This window comes from Typha latifolia, chromosome 10 (assembly GCF_019914945.1).
Source record: "Typha latifolia isolate L0001 chromosome 10, TyphaL0001v2, whole genome shotgun sequence".
Lineage (NCBI taxonomy): Eukaryota > Viridiplantae > Streptophyta > Magnoliopsida > Poales > Typhaceae > Typha > Typha latifolia.
Genome location: NC_133095.1, coordinates 10215385 through 10235095, shown reverse-complemented (window position 1 = coordinate 10235095; position 19711 = coordinate 10215385). Strand labels below are relative to the sequence as shown.

The 19711-nt window shown below is 35.3% G+C and overlaps 1 protein-coding gene across 2 annotated transcripts; it reads right to left on the bottom strand.

Annotated features, from left to right (window-relative positions):
• LOC140796867 (arogenate dehydratase/prephenate dehydratase 1, chloroplastic-like) lies at positions 1-19339 on the bottom strand. 2 transcript variants are annotated; one of them, XM_073150020.1, is made up of 11 exons: positions 18764-19339; positions 15962-16026; positions 15778-15870; positions 15494-15694; positions 15336-15416; positions 15159-15254; positions 4001-4078; positions 3829-3918; positions 3654-3721; positions 3379-3460; positions 1-483 (listed from the first exon to the last, which is right to left on the bottom strand). In XM_073150020.1, exons 1-11 carry the CDS (start codon positions 19050-19052, stop codon positions 427-429), a joined length of 1200 nt encoding a protein of 399 aa, XP_073006121.1. In that variant the 5' UTR covers positions 19053-19339; the 3' UTR covers positions 1-426. The 2 variants fall into 2 exon arrangements, with proteins under 2 accessions (XP_073006121.1, XP_073006122.1); XM_073150021.1 differs by having other exon boundaries at positions 15790-15870; positions 18764-19287.
• Between the last annotated feature and the right edge of the window lie 372 nt (positions 19340-19711).

Below are 19711 nucleotides of genomic sequence, written 5' to 3'. Positions count from 1 at the left end.
TTTAAGCTAACAAATAAATCTTACTTTGTATTGAATAGTCCCATGGGCATAATTAACAAATAGGAGCCAGAGATATGTTAACAGTGTACTCTGTTTCAGTTATGAACTTGTTGTAATGCAATCTCATACAAATAGAATTCGGTGCAAGAATGCTCTAACTCAGCTGCATACATTCTATAAGGTGAACTTGCTGCACTGGTAGCGAAATCTGGAGAGCAGCAAAAAATTTAGCAGAAGTACAAAATCTGTGATGCCAAATCAATGAGACGAACACAGATCTGCCCAAAATCTTGAAGCATAGGCAGGACAGAGTCATATGTTGTAGTTGGATTATTGTTGACTGTCGGTGAAGCCAGGAGAGGATCTAGTACTATACAATATCCCTGGGCGTTCACGTATCGGTATAGAGAATTCCACGTAAGACATCTACAGAGATGTGTCCATCGGGTAACAGCCAAGTACTCGAAGAAATTTAGCAAATTCCTGCAGATGCCCAATAATTTTAAGTTAACTAAATGGATTTCCACCATCAGCATGCAAGTAGTTATAAATTTGTACCCAAAGAGTAGTTTGAACTTTGGAAGAAAAGATACACCAAAGAAAGCATGCATACACTCTGCAGTAGACTTCTATGACAATAAGCATCACCAAAAATTCGCACAAAGGTACACTAACACAAGAATAGGAATCTCACTAACACAAGATACACTTTGGAGGTTTCAACAGTTATATGTTCAATGCAACTAGTAAAGATATGATATATATTGTTGATGTTGGTCGCTGGGGATCATAAGTTCAAGCCTCCTCAAATCTCATTTAATCACTATTTTCTACCATCTAATTTAATTACTATGGAGGGCGACACAACCTCTTATCAACCATCTGCCCAAGTAAATAAGAGGGTGCATGTTAAAAAAATATGACACCCATTGTTGGAACGTTACCTAATAATTTGAATTTTTGGATCAACTGGTTATTTAACAGCAACCAAAAATAAATAGGCAGTTCTATGGCAGCTAATCTTCAAACTGTAATAGGTATGAATAAGATTTTGTGTGCTACTAAGAAAGGGAGCGATTGCCAACCACAATATGTAAAGCCTAAAAGTATGAATATTATCATCATCAAGTATCCACCATTAATAATATGGACTAGGCCAGAAAAACCTGTAAGTTGAGTAAGCCTGCATGCAAGAGAATAACAAATATATGGGACTTCTTGTCAACCCAACATCAAAAATCTAAAGTTGGTGCCCTGTTCCTCTCTAAAAGCAAGGTCACTCAAGAGATAGATTGACCACATGACCTAGATCAATTGTTATGTAGAGATGTACAGTAAAACAACCGTCAACCCTTTGATCTCAATATTTAGCACCTATAACAGTGAACAGGTGGTGCAAACAAGCATAGTGTGTGTCATCAGTACTGAAAATATTGGTCTTTCCTCTTTTCAGCTCTATTTACGAGCTTCTCTGCCAAATCAAGTGCTATAATATTTTTCTTTTTCCTTTCTTCCCAGTCAGCTTACTACTTTCAAGATATACTCAGTTCTTCATTACCAAAGAGTTTGGTTCCACGACAAACCCGTCGCCTCTTGGATACAATGGACAAGTTACTATAACACCGAGTGACACCCTTACACTACTCACCTTATTCTGAACAGTAACCGTTTGAACTTATGTTTCTTTTTCAGACTACTAGCTTAGTGTTATACCATATGTCCATATCTTAGATTGATCATTTAAAATAGTGGCATTAGCAAATAGCATATATCATGATATATTATGTTTTACACCTATAGCAGCACTTATCAGAACAAATATTGCTTAATTTCCCATGTTGTGGGCAAGGTAAATATTATGTTGTATACCTAGAGCAGGACTTATTAGAACAAATATTGCTTGATTTCCCATGTTGTGGCCACTATAGATGATAGATGGGCGGACAAAGGATCATGTAGTGCTCAGGTGTTAGATGTATGCCGGCACCCAGAATTCAAAGCAATTATTTTTAAATCAAATAAATAATAGTTAGAGAAGAAGTAAAAATTAATACAAACAATCTAAACAATATACTAATGCATTCTTGTTAATAACTATAATAAGCCATTAGAATCTATTAATTCATCAACATGTACAATAATTTTGAATTTCAGTCAATCTACACACTAAAATATGATATGAGATGCTAAGGCAGTCATCTAGGTGGGACCTAAGGCGGGAGCCTGGCCATTAAGATGGAAGTTTTTTAAAAAAAAGGTTTGTGGCATCAAGTGCCTTTCATTTACCTGCAAGCTGATTTTTTTTTTTTTCATTTTCATGTTTAAACAAACCCACCTTTCTAGAAGTAAAATCTCTGGAGCAATGTTAGGTGTGCCAAGACAGGAGCCCCAAAACTGTCTAGTAAGTTAGTCAAACATAAAACACAAAAGGATCTGATAACAGAAGTCACAATTCTCTTGGTCCAAGATTGAGAAAATTGAAGTCATAGGTGCACAGCTCTCCAGCTTCAGTTGCGTAGTGACCATAATAGTTAACTACAATACAGTAGCAACTTCTTACACAACTGTGCATATTTTGGCATTACGGCATCCAGGGGACCGCGTGACCCGTCAGATGGGCATAATTCAGATAATGCTAGCTGCTTGTTATGCTGAGATGTGGAGACTGTGCTTCAAGAGGGGGAGGAGACCTTAGCCAATGATTCGCCAGAGAGGCTATCGAAAGTTAATGCAGACATCGCAGCTGAAGATCAAAAGTGCAGTGACAATAATAGGTAACTATGATGAAGTAGCAACTTCTCACACAATTGTGCATATTTTGGCATAACAATCAATCCTGGATTTCAACAACTAAGTGACTATGTTTCAACATAATAAGCTTGAACCAACTACTAATTACTTGAGTACTGTCGAGAATTATAGTTTGCTAATACTGATGGCAGTACTTGTGGTTATCTTTAAGTTACTTGATGTAACCTTATACCTCATGGCATTGTGTATGGCACTTATTCTTCTTAGTAAGGCATTAGTTTCCCCAGGATAGAATTGCATTATTCTCTAACAGATCACCTACCATTTTGACATTGTAAATCCTCGGTATTGCTCTCCCATGATCTTAAAGGGATTGATTTAAGGCACTCAGTAGAAATAATAACAGTTAATAGATGAACTTCAGCTCCATAATACGAAGATATTCTCCCATAGTGACCTTTCATGGATAAGTAGATGCATCTTAAGAAGTAAGTTTATCAGTGGCACAATATGTTTTAGGACATTAATTAATCAAGAAAATGGAAATTTAAATGGCAAAGGAGCATTTAATGTAACTCATATTGTATCGTCTTAAAGATGTATATGCACAAAGAAAAATACTCTAACCTGCAAATGAGCCAAGGCATTTTGCGCACGAGGCTCAGCCATGGATGCTTCAAAGTCAATGTAGAAAAGATAATCGAAGTACCTAAATCAAGAACTGTCAATCAGACTACAGGAAAAATACATCTGCAAAAATAAAGGTGCTTCTTAGCTGTTCTTAAGGAATATTGTTTATTTCTAATAAGAATTTACAACACAAGATGACATGCGAACGACATAGTTAGATAAGTACTCTTTAATCACAAGAAAATTAACAAACTGTAGCTATAGTTACTCACTTGGCAGTGCCATGGTTTGAGTCATCAACAAGCCGTATAGGGCTACTTCGTTGTGGTCTGCTTTCAATCTTTAGTCGGACGATAAGAACATCACCATTTTGGTCAACAAACTAAGAAACAACCTTGATTACAAGGCAGAGAACAAGACAAATAATGTTCCTTGCTGTTTCAATACCTTTGTCAAATTAATACTCCTAAGAGCAAAGACCGCCAAGGCTTTAAATAGTACTCCGGGCCCTTCTTCAAGAGTGAAGACGATACTTGTCTGGAATTATCAGTGTACACTCTGGTCATGTTCCTTCAGTACAAAATGGTATTTTGAGCAATATATCGTGCAATATTAGTACCTTAAAGGGCCTATCAGTTCTTGGAATTATAGGTTCCCTAGCCAATATCAAGAAGCGCGTAATGTTGGTGGAGATATCCTGCAATGGTTGTTACAATAATTATAGAAGATGACCAGAACTAGACAGTAACATAGATACTGGCTAAAGGAGAGATATAGAACATCCTTGATGCGTCTTCTCACAGCAAGTAAATGCATATATAATACCCAACTAAGAAAAATATTGGCCCGAATGCCCAGAAAGTCTTGTTTGAGCAAGTAATGTTCTAAGCTACATTCTGTAAATTGAATAACTTGACTAGATTAACTAACATGACAATTTGTGAAGAATACTAGGCAAAAACAGAGGCCCCTTCCTTTTCTGTTGCAATAGGAATGACAACTAATGAACGGTCATTTAATTCCAATGCTCTTAAATTGTGAGACTATAAGGATGTTTTATTCAGCTAGCTTGTCTTTTCATTTGGCAAGGAACTCTAAATATGTTAGAGCTTTTCAATTTGCAGCAATTAATAATATTTCTAGATTTGTGCCCATAACTATAATGTGTTAAAAACTACACTATTTCAAGAAGAGAGAGCAAACATTGAAAGAGAAAGAAAAGTATGTATGTGATAGTTGGACTGATGCATAGAGATATAAAAATTTTAACAGTGAATGATAGTGACTATGTTCTTTAGAGCTATTAATAATACAGAAGTATATAAAGATAAATTTTTTATTTCCAATTTAATTATCAAAATCATTAAAGATGTTAGATCTCATAATATAGTTCAAGTGGTCACAGATAATGCACATGTTTGTAAGGCAATAGGAATGCTTCTTAAGGCAAAGTTTTTTTTATAATTGTTGGACTCCATGTGTATTTCATACTCTCAACCTAACTTTAATTTTTTATTATTTTTTTTTTCTAATTGTTGGACTCCATATGTATTTCAAAATCTTAACCTAACTTTAAGGAACATATACATACCAGAAAAACACCAAGGTAAATGAGATTGTGATTGATGTGTAGCTAGATTTCAGTAATAGGATACCATAATTGAAAAGGTAAATACAAACCTATTTACAAAAACAAGAAGGAAGGCGAGGAATCTCTCTTCTATTCAATATTGCATAAGATCCTAGTAGATAGATGGGACAACAGCAATATACCACTACATTGCTTAGCACATTTTTTGGATCCAAAATTGAAGTTAATTTCTATTTTCTATAGTACTTTTTTATGATTAAATATTTTATTATTTATTGTCATTGTTATATATTGTTTACTAATTTAATGATTATGTAAATAAGTATAATAACTCATTATAGATTCAAGAGAATCCAAACCATTCACCACCACATAAGAATTTGAAAATTTCTAATATTAGAAATAAATGTTTAAAAAGGTTATTTCCAAATACAGAATAATGAAAAATGATATATCAAGTATATAACAGTTTCCTTATAGCAACTAAAAGTTTTGTTGATTATAATTCTAGAGGAGAGAAATGATTTTGATCTAAACATGTGGGTTGCTCATGGTACTTCTGCTCCTATACTTCAGAATTTAACGCTTAGACTAGTTGGGCAACCTTACTCTTCTTTAGGTTGTGAGAGAAATTGGAATATCTATTTTTCATCCATTCAATAAAAAGAAACAAGATAACTCCATAGAGAAATGAAGATTTAGTATATATGCATATTAATCTTTGCCTTATTCAAAGAGGTCTTTGGATTATTTAAAAGAGAAGACCAAGATGTGAGCCATCGAGAGAATTCTAACGATTTTTTTAATGGTGCTGGAGTATTAGAGTTTGTGGATCTCTCAATTGATGAACCGGATTTGAAGACCATAATATTTTATTATTTTTTAATGAAGGCAATGAGGATCCACCACCAACTTAATCTGAACGATCTAATATTGCCTCTTTCCTTTGAAATAATTGTTAATTTTTTAATTTCTATGGACTCAATTACTCATACATGTTTTGCGACTCGAAATGACAATTCTTGTTGCTTCTTAGAATTTTTACACTTTTTATTGTCTTACAATCTCTACATTCTCATGAATACTTCTTATAGCTCAATGTATGAGTATTTTACACTACTAGATTACAAAGTTTTACTTTAGCTATATCAATAAAGTATATATATTTTATTTACTTATTCTGTCATGTCTTGTGCCATGTTCGTGTCCTAATTTTTAAATATTTTGTGTCGTTGTGTCCGTAACGTGTCTGTGTCCATTCTTCATTGGTGATGGATGAAAGCTAAATTACATCAACATATATAGACATCATATAGTCATAGTAACAAAATATACTCTCAATAAAAATTATCCCCTACTATGAGGCACAATTTACAGGAATAAGAATGATCCACCCTAGGTGGAGAACTCATTCACATAAATGTGAATTGTTAAAATATACTCTCAATAAAAATTATCCCCTACTATGAGGCACAATTTACAGGAATAAGAATGATCCACCCTAGGTGGAGAACTCATTCACATAAATGTGAATTGTTAAAATCAGTAAACAATTGAGTTAACAATCATTTACAAGAATTGTTTAACAATCATTTACAAGATCTTAATCTACTATAAATGAGTAGATTGTTAATTTCAAGTTTATTCATTAAAACCAAATGCACGAGAATTTACTTTTTCCTTTCCCGGTCTATATTAATTCAACTTAGTGATGGTCGTGCGGAAGGCACGTGCCATGTCGTGCCACTATCGACAAGGCACGGTGCTGTGTGCTAGTGACACGCCTTTAACATATTTTTAATAAATAAATTTAGGATATTTTAAATATGTTTTTGATCTTCGACACGTTAATATCTGATTTTTTTATTTGAATATATGTATTAAAACCTAAAATATGATATTTTATCTTTATATTATTTTTATAAATGACATATTTTATTAAAATATAATAATAGTCAAATAAAAATGTTATTTAACACATAATATGATTAAATATATTTATTAAAACTAATATTAATGATTAAACACTCCATAATATGATTAAAAACTCTATTGAACACAACATTATTCAACACAATATTAATTGATAATAGTTCAATAATTAAAACTAATATCTAGTTAAATATAAAATGACGAAATGATTAAAAACTTCATTTGCCTACATAAGAATAACATAAGAATGTTGAACTAATTACTATCGACAATCTTCAAAACTCATCCACTAATAATATTGTTCGTTCTAACGTCTCACATAGTTTTTATACAAATATAAACTTTTCAATTCTCCTATAATGTGATATGGATATTAAACATGCACAAGAACAATCGATATTGACATAAATATACCATAAGCATATGCATATTGTGACAGTATTGTTTGTTGAAATGCCTCACAAAGTCTTCATACATATATAAGTTTTGCAATTCTTCTATAATGTGATATGGATATTGAACATGCACGAGAATGACCAGCACTGACACTGTCACAAGCACACCATAACCATAGCAACATGGCTTTAGTTACGGTCATGGTGTCTTAGGAATAGTGGCTCTGATATTACTTGTTATGACCTATCTCCGGAACTAGCTTGAGATCGGTGCAATTTGGATTAGTTTTAGTGGATCGACTTGTGGATCTGATGAGGCCCGATGGTTTGGACATGGGTAATGGAATTAAGGCAGATCTAGGACGTGGTAAGGTGGTCTAAGAAGGTGGTGATGGTAGGGATTAGTGGAGGAGAGATTAAGGATGAGTTTTAGACTCTGACTCCATTATAACAATAGCGAGGAGGAATTCTGGATCGATGGTTGTTACGGATTTTTAATGGAGTCCAAGACGTGGTAGAGAAATAGTTAATGGTTCAGAGGGTATGATAGAGGGTCTATGTGAGAGAGGGGTGGTGGAAGAGTGCGGTGAGGCTGCAGACGAGATAGTGGCAACAGTTGAGATGTGTGGATGGCTAGATTGAGAGATACCATCGGATCAGTGGACAGAGGTTGGGGAGCACGGGATGGATGAGCTAATGGGAAGATGGTGAAATTGGCCAAAACGTGGATAACTCCAAGTAGTGCTAAACATGTTAAGGAGAGAGTGAAGAGGAGGGAGAAGGTGATCTATGCCCAATAAGGATGGGAGGTCCAACAGAGGAAGGGACGGATGAGCCGACGGACACGGATCCTTGCTCGGCTAAGGTTTGAAGGAAAGAGAGGTCGTTCCGCCCCTTGTCCCCGAAGATGGGTAATATGTTCTCATGAGAAGAACTAGGTCGAGGGGGGAGAAAGGTGATATGAGGAACTTGATCAATTAGTCAAAACATGACTAATCTAGGTTGCACTCCACAATTTATATTGAAAGCTAATTGGTTAACCGAAACAATAAATTATTAACCAAACCACATTAAGCCATTAATAAACCAACTTGACTAACATAAACTAAATATAACTTAAACCCATGGTTTCCAATTTCAATCAATCTTGGTCTTGGCTGAAACAAGCCCGTTGGCTAGTTTCGGCTAAAGTATCGACCAATGGGATGGGTCCAATCCAAGCCGGGGGACATCGAAAATTGATGTCCCTACTAACCATTACTCTCTCTCTCTCTCTCTCTCTCTCTCTTTTCTCTTTCTCTATTTTCTCTATTTTCTTTTCTTTCACACCTCTTCCACTGGCGACCGAGTAGATCTCTGGTGACGTTCTCTAACCAAGATTCATCAATCTCGACTTCCAGCGACCTCAGGTGAGTTTTTTTATTTTTTATTTTTTTAAGTTTTTTAAGTTTTTAGTTCTCTCTCATTCCCTCACTCTTTCTCTTCCTACTACTGTGGTGCTACTCCTCTACTGCTATTGCAGTGCTGCTACGCACCTACAATAGCAGCAGCAAGTGTTGTTGCAGTTTCTGGGCAACATTTGCTGTAGCAGCATTAGCTGTTGAGAGAGAACGAACAAAGAATTAAAAAAATTAGAAAAAATATTGAGAAAGAGGTTCTTATTTTCTTAAATTTTAAATTATTTTCTATCTTATTTTGATTTTTATCTTTACTTACAGAATTACAATGAAAAACTGAAATAGAAATGATTCCAAAAGAGAAGTAATATGATACCGACATCAGATGGCAACATTGCAGCACTATTGAGCAAAATAAAAGACGTGGTAAATGCAACTGATATGAAAAGAAAATGAGTGGTGGTATTAGCCGTTTGAAAGAACATTTGACTCGGGTAGCCATGAAAGCTAGAAAATAGATTTTAACTCATTTAATTGTCAAAAAAACGGATAAACAGTCCATACAATAGAGAAAGTCAATGGTTCGTAAAAAATTGATGTATAATTCTGCACACATTAATGAGGACAGCAGTGAACACAATGAGGAGGATAATGAGAAGAGACAGATTAGAAGGGTAATAAAAGATAGTAAAAATATGTATAGAAAGGAGAAAAATATAAGAAAAAACAGCGGTAGTAACTTTCAAAGATCTAGATCAGTTCAGATATAAGGTGAAAGAGAATATGGGGGTAGCAGTTCTATCTATACAACTACTGGTGTTACAGCAGAGTCTGAAAATATTGGACTAATGGACGTATATCTTCAGTAAAAAAAAAGGGGTCGTACATAGACTTCTATTAAAACAGCTTTCAAAGAAATAAAAAATGTAAAGAAGTACATTGGTAGAGCTATTTCTAAATTTTTATTCTACAAATATATTCCTTTCAATGTATCTAATAGTTCTTATTATCACATTATAGTGGATGTTATACAATTAATAGAGCCTGGTATTCCGCCTCCTATTTCAAATAATATTGCTACTAAATATCTTAACTCAGAGGTAAATGAGCTTCACACTTACATTGAGACATTTAAATAATATTGGGATGATTTGGTTGTACACTAACGTGTAATGGGTGCAGTTCATAAAGATATTTAATTTATTAGTGTACTCGAGCATGAAAACAATATTTCTGAAGTCTAGGATGCTACTGCTTATTCCAAAATTGCTGATTATATTTGTCAATTGATGGATAAGGCGGTATAAAAAATAGATGAAAAAAAAATAGTCCAAATGATTACTGATAATGGGGCTAATTATATTATATTGGACGTCATGTGCTAGAGATTGTATTGACCTCATGTTAAAGGATATTGTAAAAGAGTCTGAAATTGATATGGTCATACATGAAGGTCAGAGGTTAACAAATTTTATATACAACAACGGTTAGGTTATTAATTTACTTAAGCAAATGACTAGTAGTAGGGAAATCATCAGACCCAACATCACTAGATTTATTCACTCATATTTTAGTATCAAAGAGCACTATGTGCTATATGTGGATGTTTACATCATAGAAGTAGTCTATAAAACTAAAAATATGAAACCTAAAGATAGAACTTTAGATGAATTTTTAAGAACATAGCTCTTAAAATTAAATTTTGGAATAATATTACAATTGCTGTCATAGTATTTGAGCATCTTCTCAAAGTATTACGACTTGTAGACAGTGATGATTAAGTCTGAAATAGATTTCTTATATAAGGCAATAGGCATAGCAAAAAGATCAATTAAAAAAATATGGGCAAAAATTTTACGAAGTGGTGGAAGATGATTGATTCTAGATAAAACTAACTACATAGAGATATATATAATTACATGCTACTGTTAGGTATGCTTTAAGCCTTTAATTTTTATTAAGTTATTTTTATTTATGAATATTTAAAATTTTGAATGCTTACAAATTGTAAATTTTTATAAGGTATTTTCTTAATTCAAGATTTCAATCCTCTACAAATATCAATAATAATTATGAATATCACTCGAAAGGTCTGCCCTAGAATCTGCCACCAACCAGCCACACAGCTCCACCGCTGTCATTATCTCTTTGGCCTTTACATACCCTTCCAACCCTCTCATCCTAGATCCTTATCCCTACCTTTTGAACCATTAACCACATCTCCACCACGTCCTGGTCTCCATTAAAGACCTGCAACAACCACCGATCAAAAAATCCTCCTCGCTACAATTATAACAGTGTCATCGGAGTCTAAAACTCATCCTTGATGTAAGAACTAGGAAAAAAAATTAGGGGTTGAGAGAGGAGGGTGCACGTGCAACCCCCTCCCTTCTCCCTCTCCGGCACGCGACGAGGCGCAATAGATCGGCCGAAGAATCCAAATCTATTTCAGATTTGGATCTTTGCCCTATAAATAAAAAAAACCCTAATTCTCTCTCTCTCCTCAACCCCCCCCCCCCCAGCCTCCTTTTCCATTTTCTTCTTCTCCTCCTTCGTTTTCTTCTTTCTCACCGTCGAAGTCACGCCATGGAATCAACCTGCCGGAGCCAACGGAGACCACCACGTGACTCCTTGATAAGCCCTCTCCCACCCCTCAAGTTTAATTTCAATTTAATAAAGTAAATTAAAAATACCTAACTTGGGGGATTTCGGCTTCGCCGGCAACTCTCGCCGGCCAACGGCTTTGGGCTGCTGTTGCTCGTGCTCAAGAGCTCCAAGCCGTTGGCCTTGCACCATGGTTGCCTTCTAGAAGAGCCCTCGTGGCTTCAGTCGACGTCGGCTTCAGAGTCGGCCATTGGTGGTGGGTTCTCCTCCACCTCGTGAGGACGACGAAGTAGAAAGAGAGAGAGAGAGAGGGAGGGAGCCGGTCGTGAACTGCCGCTGGCAGAGTCGCCGGCGGCCACTCTCTCCCTCGATTCTTCCCTTCCTCGCGTCGGATGCGAGAAGGAAGAAAAATGGGTTTGGTTGGGCTTGGGTTTAACCCGAGCCAACCCCTTTTTTCTTTTGAATTCAGGTTTGGGTTCGGGTTTGGATTTCGGATCCACAAACCCGACCCGAACCAATTAAATTGGATAGGCTGCGGGTTAGCCCGCAGCCCAATCCATTTTCTCGGCTGGGCCTTAGCCCAGCCCGATTAGTTCTATTCTTTTGGATTGGGCCGGGCTAGAAGTAGCCCAGCCCAATCCAATGGGTAATTTAACTCATTTTAGTTCTTTTAGTTTTTTTTTTCAATTTTAAAAATATTGATATTATTCAAATTGAAATTTTTATTATTATTTATTATTAAAGGTGGTGATTTTTATTATTTATTATTCAAATTGTCTTACCTAGACTCAGGTGAGTGGGTTCACTCACATATTTATTTTATTATATTTCGTACCTTTGTCAGACCATGTAAATTTTTTGTGTGCAAATTTATTTATTTCATCCGTACGTGCAAAAATGTAATTGTTACATTTTCTGTATGCATTTAATCATTATACTCAATGCATCACCATACTTTGTGCAAATATTGAAATTAGTGAAAAGAAAAACGAGACTAGTATTGGTACGACTTGGAGAACAGTCCCGGTATAAATCGCTTGCGATTTTTCGTGGTGACTCAAGTCTAGAAGTCCAGGGGAAAGTCCTAAATCAGATCACTACGGTGACTTTCTTAGGTGACTCTGGCGAGGTTAGGGAACAGTCCTAGGATGAATGAGAAAGTTCTAGGTGACTCTAACTTCTCTCAACGATTAGTGGAAAAGACAGAGTGTGTTGATCACATAGTGATACCATCTGATTACCCTAACCGGATCAGCTATGAAAAGAAGTTTCAAGCGTCATCTCGAGCTATGACAGTATAAATATTGAAAAATGTTAATATGTTGAAACTGTGCAAGGTTACAAGTTGTAACTATCTATTGTTATTATTATCATTATTTAAAGAGCATGCCTAATGCAAATTGTTATGTATATTGTTGATTTTAATTTTTTTGAAATTATTTTGTTTTCGAGTGGATTCCACTCAGTGAGCTATAGTTGTTGGCTCATGGATTCTTTTTTTTTATTCATTATCTCTCTCAAGTAATAGTCAGCGGGGCGACTGAGCGAGATATACCCGGACTCCACCTCCACTTAGGATCCACATATTTACTTTTCCGTTCTTTTAGATTTTATGCTTTAGATTAAATGTAAATTTTATTTCATTTAGAGACTAAAAAAAATAATAACATTGTTTTATGTTTATTGCAATTAGTTTTAAATTTAATAAAGCAGATCTTCTTCGTTTATTTATTCTTGCCATTGTACACTTAGAAAGTATTAGTAAGGCTTCGTGTATCTCAAGTATATTGAGGTGCATGGCCGGTCATGATTCCTATATCGGGTCGTGACACTTGATCTTTCTTCCACCAATCGCTACCATCACCACCTTACCACATCTTAGATCTGCCCTAACTCTATTACCCACATCTAAACCATTGGACTGGAGAACTAAGTATCAAGCCCAAGCCCAAGCCCAAGCCCAAGACCATCTATAAACGCATGACGCCGTCGATGATTGAGTCCATCCAGTAATATGGGATGGCAGTGAGCATGGATTGAACTAGGGTGATTCTCCCGGCTAAAGATAGAGTATTACGCTTCCAGCCGGCAAGTTTTTGATGTACTCTGTCCAATAGCTTGTGTTGTCTAACCATCGATATGTGATGTTTTGAGATCTTCACTCCAAGGTACATGAAAAGCATTGTGACTTGCTTAAGATGTAATTGATCGCAGAGCTCTTTCTTGTCATCTTCATGCAGTCATGGCAAGAGGAGAAGATTCGACTTCTCAATGTTTATTTTCTACTTTGTCCGCTTGGAACCGAGTTAATTTTATGCATCAAATATTTGAGATTATTTCTAGCATTGGGAGAAGTGGTAGTTGCCTTGCTTTTATTTGGGAGAGAAAATAGAGAGAAATAATTTAGACCAAAGAATATTTTAAGTTTACCACTCTAATGGATTCATTTTGGATCGATTTAATCCATTTCGGACCTCACGCGACTCATGCTAGTTAAAACAGCTCGCCATGAGGGTGTCCCACTAGCACACCCCGTGCCAAGTGTCGTGCCAACCTCAGCACGAGGTACGCCAAAGGTTCAAACTATCCTAGAAATGATAAGACTTGCCACAAAAGAAGATAAAAGCATATTTCAAGTAATCCAGAGTTTGGCATCAATTTAAGGAATCTCATATAGAACTATTGAAGTAAATCCTAGCATGCTTACATTAACTTCAGGAAATAACCTCAAACAAAAGCTTGCAGACACTAATAGTACTTAGAATAGAATTGCTCAATTTTCTTTTTGCTATTGAAAAGCACAAAGGAATCAATTAAATGGCATATTTATAATCCAATCCAGGATAACAAAACATCCCAACTAGTCAAAGTGATGACACTATCAAGTATCAGGAGCAGATTTGTCAAAAAAAGCTCACATACTCTGCAGTTCACACGAAAGGGATCTGTGAGATTAAGAATTTCTAAAGTAGTACAATTGACAGTCCAGGCCCCACACTCAAGTTTGATTATTATTCCGAACATCCCAGCCAAAGATTGTCAAATACTAGGAAATATTGAAGTACTACTATACTGAAAGAGAGAGAGTCTAACAGATGAATCATGAAGGTTACTTTTAGAAGTGATTAAATTTGCAATGCAATTAATCGATGTATAACTTCATGTTAATTATATCAAGTTCCAATGCAAAGGAAGAGGATATTCAATTGTGGACCAAACGTAAAGAGCTTCACCGGATCCAAAGTTTAGGATGGGGAAATAATAAAATGTGGCAGAAATTGCTGGAAAAATCAATTACTTCAAGTATAAAGGAAAAATAGAAACAAAGAACTAAAAGATTAAGTTTGAAATGTAAATGTCATTGTCCTGCAAGATTGAAAAGAGAGATTCAGAAAGTAGGACCCAAAATAATTTGAGCCTATTTGATAGGAGAAAAGATTCAGTTTTCTGACTAAGAGGACAAGATAATCACATGGAGCATTAAAAAATATAATCATTTCTCCCGAACAATTAAGAGTAAAAGACTGCAAATTGATATAGAATGTCATTGTTCTGCAAGATTGAAAAGAGAGATTCAGTAATTAGGACCCAGAATAATTTGAGCCTACTTGATGGGAGAAAAGGTTCAATTTTCTGTCTAACAGGACAAGATATCACAAGGGGCATTAAAAAATATAATCATTTCTCCCTAACAATTAAGAGTAAAAGACTGCAAATTGATATAAGGTGCTAATAAATATTAGACACGTTACTTGTCATATAAACACATTGTTATATTGGTAATCTCCTATCAGAGTACAAAAAAGTATATGCAGGAAAAAAGGAGCATGTAGAAAGTGAAAAGAGAAGATCCATTGCCTGCATCTTATTTTCAAGTATACGAAGCCCATACAATTCTGCAGCTCGGGCACTCGCTATTGCTCCAGCATCCCTGAGACCTTTTGTGGCTATCAACTATAAAGAGTTCTCAAGAATTTGATGGTTAATATTTATGTTACTTGAATTAGAAGAAATCGTAGTACTAAAATGCATTACCTGAGCAGCACCAGCAGTATCATCAAAACTTTCTCTAATGACTCTTAGCTTGCTTATTGCATTCTCACATTGAGCAAGTGCCTAACATTGAGAAGGTTTCGAATATGATGAATACACAAAAAGAGAAGCATTGTGAATATCAATTAAATGAATCTAACCTGTGGATGGCTTAAAACACGCCCTAGCTCTTCCTTGGTCACACCTGGCAGAGCCATAAGACAGAGGTCCACAGCCAATTGTACCTCACCCACAATATGCAACTTATGGCAGCGAAGCAAGTCGTAGTTCCGATGAATGCTTCCAATTAAGGAATTCTCTATTGGGAGGACTGCTTTGTCAACAAGCCAAAGTTCAACGGCCTGCAAATTAGCAAATATATGCAAGGCGTAAGGGTGGCAGAATTTGTCAAATTGTTGATGAATACTCCAAAAAGAAGATAAACCTTAAACGCAACTTCAAACTGTTCACAGGGAACAGCTACACACTTTGGGTATGCTTTTAGGGCAGCAGTCTCACTAAATGCTCCTGGTGAACCCTAATTAAAAGAAGAACAGGCAGGGTACAAGCTTCAGCAAATGATACCTATAACATGACTAAAAAGGAAAATGACCAACTGCATCTTGTACCTGATAAGCTACACGGACATCAGATCCACGGCTAGAAGTAGAAAGATCAGTCAAGGATAATGGCTCTGCAGATGTGGTAATTTCATTATTATTATGAAAAAAATAACGAAACTGTCATAGAATATATTCTGAATGCTGAGAAGAAATTGCATAATAACTTTCATCAATTCACGGCGGGAAAATCCCAAATTGCACAGCAAAGAGAAATCAAATAATAACAAGATACAAACTGGTAAAGTACATAAATGCACGCACATAGCTGCAGGTGTTAGGTTCTTCCAACTATAAAGACCAAGTCGGGATCATTTGTTGTACATGAAATAATGAAATCAAGAAGTCAAATCTGGCACTTAGGAAGAATAAAGAGTTACACCCCCTTTCACTTCAAGAATAATAAAAGTTATTATTCCAGAATACTATAAAATATGTAGGATTAAATGTAAAAAAGACAAATATTAAAACCAATATTTTGTAAAATTAAAACATATTTAAATTATAATAATAAATTAATATAAGCATTCTACCTCTCAAACATTGCACACCTACCTTTCATGTATTGCATATCTATCTCCCTAGCATTGCATTACATTTGCATATTTATCTCCGTTGCATTGCATTACATATCTATCTCCCTATATTGCATATGTAATACTTTAACCTATCATTGCATATGTAATGCCTTAACCTATCATTGCATATATAATGTCCTAGCTTGCATTGCACAAGTAACTCCCAAGCATTACATACATAAAATATATTAATTTAGTTACTATATATTCTATCAATCTACTTTAAATCAAATCGAAGGGTATTTCAATAAATTTTTCTTCTTTACATTCACTTTATATCACATCAAATATAATTATTTTATTATAACCTTATTCTATAATATAAGTAAACATAAAAATAGATATTCCTAAAATAAATCCTCATTTTGGTAATAACAATTTTCATTTATTTATTCATATTTCACCTCTATTCCTAATGCGAACAAGGCCTAGCCTGAAATACCAACATTGAATATATCAATATGAACTACATATTGTGTCTTGAAAAAATGGAGCTTTTTTATTAGTCAGATTTAGAAAATTTGTGTCCTATGATACTTTGACCAAGAAAATATCAAGGTTATGTTGGGCTCATATGCTGATTATCTCGACATCCACTTTAATTAAGTGGATGTCAAAACACGTGCTTTCAGCATCTAATTGTAAGAAAAGAGGAAAGATATAAGACTTTTGAAACATTGGTTCCTCACTTAATGCTACAGATGTTGCATTAAAACATATGAAACCAAACGGCTCCTAAATAAATATTCAAAACACTCAAAGAAGAAACTTACATCATGAAGTACTTTTGCATCACATATTTGTAAAATAAAATGAAATATTTATAAGATGAAACAAGATAGCTCATGCAAATCGAGGTGCTAGTTACTAGGAAACATGACCTAATAATTAGTATAATGGAGATGGGAATATTAATCAGGTGAATATTGTTACTAAGAATGATGGTAGTTAGAGGAAGGACCAACTAAGGCTATAATGTTGGAGAACACAATCTAAAGAACAGAAACTACATAGTGCTATATTAAGAAGAAGGGATCTATTAAAGATGGAGGTTCCATATATTAGGAGTGGAAACTAAGAACTTGAGATAGTCAGGAATGACATTACAGGCATAGGTGCAAATAACAATGCTATGAGTATTGTATCCAATGATTGCCCTACATGCAATTTGTCTATCCCTCCGTATTGTTTTAGAAAATATAGCAGATACTTGAGGAGGCTATAAGCATTGAAGTACAATTTATTCCTTTTTTCATGGTTAATTCCATGATATACTACCACACACGGCGGATATCTTATAAGTTTCTTGCTATACTCGTGATTTACTAATTTATTTTGTGTTAATAAGTTTTCACATATAAGGTGGTTATTTGTCGTACAGAATTATTTTCTAGTTTAGATACACAAAAGGCATATATATAAACAAGATTCTGCACATGCTATGCAGATTGATACAAGTATTGTGGGTTGAAATGTCTTATGATCTTGAAAGGTAGAGTATCATTGGGTGGAAGAGAACACAGTCTAATCTCATATACTTCTGCATCTTACAAGATTGTTTAACAAAGAGTAAAGAAAGAAAGACAAATGTAGAAATAAACTAATGTGTAAAATTAACATGCAGCAAAGAGGATAAAGATTCTCCATGGAGTTTCCTTTGTCATTTATCTAATAGGATGTTAGGATGATTAAATGCTGTTGCCTTACTTATTCATCAGATGAAGACTGAAGAGCAAATGCAAAATATTTTACTGCATCAGCAGTAGCTTGTCTAGTCATTCATCAAAATATAGATGGTGGATTTTTTTCAATGCATTAACACATGTGAAACTTAAACTTAACGTCATTCCCTTTCTTCCAATTTTTATTTAGTAACATATTCTATCACTTGTGGAAGATATCTTTATTACTGTTATGATCTACTCTCAGTTTTCTAATATATTATGGGGTGATCCTCATTGTTTTTTCTTTTATATATAAGGAAAAACTATCATGATTCACATTATAATGGTCCTAAAGCCAATTGAACGACATTTTACTGTGAAAAAATACGAACCCTTTGTGTTAGCCAGTTAGTTCATCACATCGCTATTTACATCAAACAAGAATCGGTAAAAAGAGTAAGTCAAGAATCAACATTTATCTAAAGTTGCATATATCCTAAGTATAGAATACTAACAGAGTAAACCATATACTATAAAAAGAACAAGCAAACCGCCAAGAAGAAACCCACTTGGGAGAGAACCCAAATCCCTGCTCCAAGACGCTGGCTTGTTCTCCGAATTCCAATTCCCGGAAACCCGGTCGAGCTCCGGCGAAGACGGCGACATCCGCGACAAGTTCTCATCTTCCAAAGGCTCCACAGACACACAACCCAAACTCTCCAACCTCCCAGTCCTGAACCCTTCTCCCCTCCACCTCGGAGCGACGGCGGCGGCATCAACCGACCTCCTCCGGCCCAAATCGTTAAGACCCACATGATGGATTCCCCCAATCCATGTCCCCACAGCCTTCAAAGCCATTTCTTTAGAGTATTCCCCTGGTCCCAAGTCAACGCGACTCAAATCTCTTCATGGGCATCGGAGGGAGGAGGCGAGGAAGAGATGGGAAGCGATTGGTTTGGGTTTTCAGGTGTGGGGGGGTTGGGGCGGAGTAGGTGGGAGAGGTTGTTGTTGGCAGCACGTAGCTTTCAAGGGGGGGAGAAGATGAAATGGAGAGATATAAAAGTGGCGGCTTTGGTGTTTGGACGATTTGGTCGGCAGAGGAGGAGAATAGATGGTCAATAAAACGTCGATTTGAGAACGAGGGGAAAATTTTTACTGGATTTTGTGTTATATCTAAAAAGGAAAAAATCCACTGATCGGATAAGGATCTTTTATGAGCTGGTGTTGTAACTATAGATATTAAATTTCTTTTATTTTATTTTTTTTATTTTATCAAAACTAGGGCTTATTTGTTTTGAGTTTAGGAACTCTTGATCTGGTTCAGAGACTCTTAAACTGGTTCAGTAACTAAATATTTTTTTTTCATATTTCATCAAGTTTACTTTCCAAAAAAATTAAGACTAAAAAATGAAACTAATTAATCAAGTTCGGGGCTAACGCTTAAGCCGAAAAAGGCTCTATTGTTTTGGGGACAAATAGCAAAAAACCTTTCAGTTTTTAATTGGCAAAAATAGGCC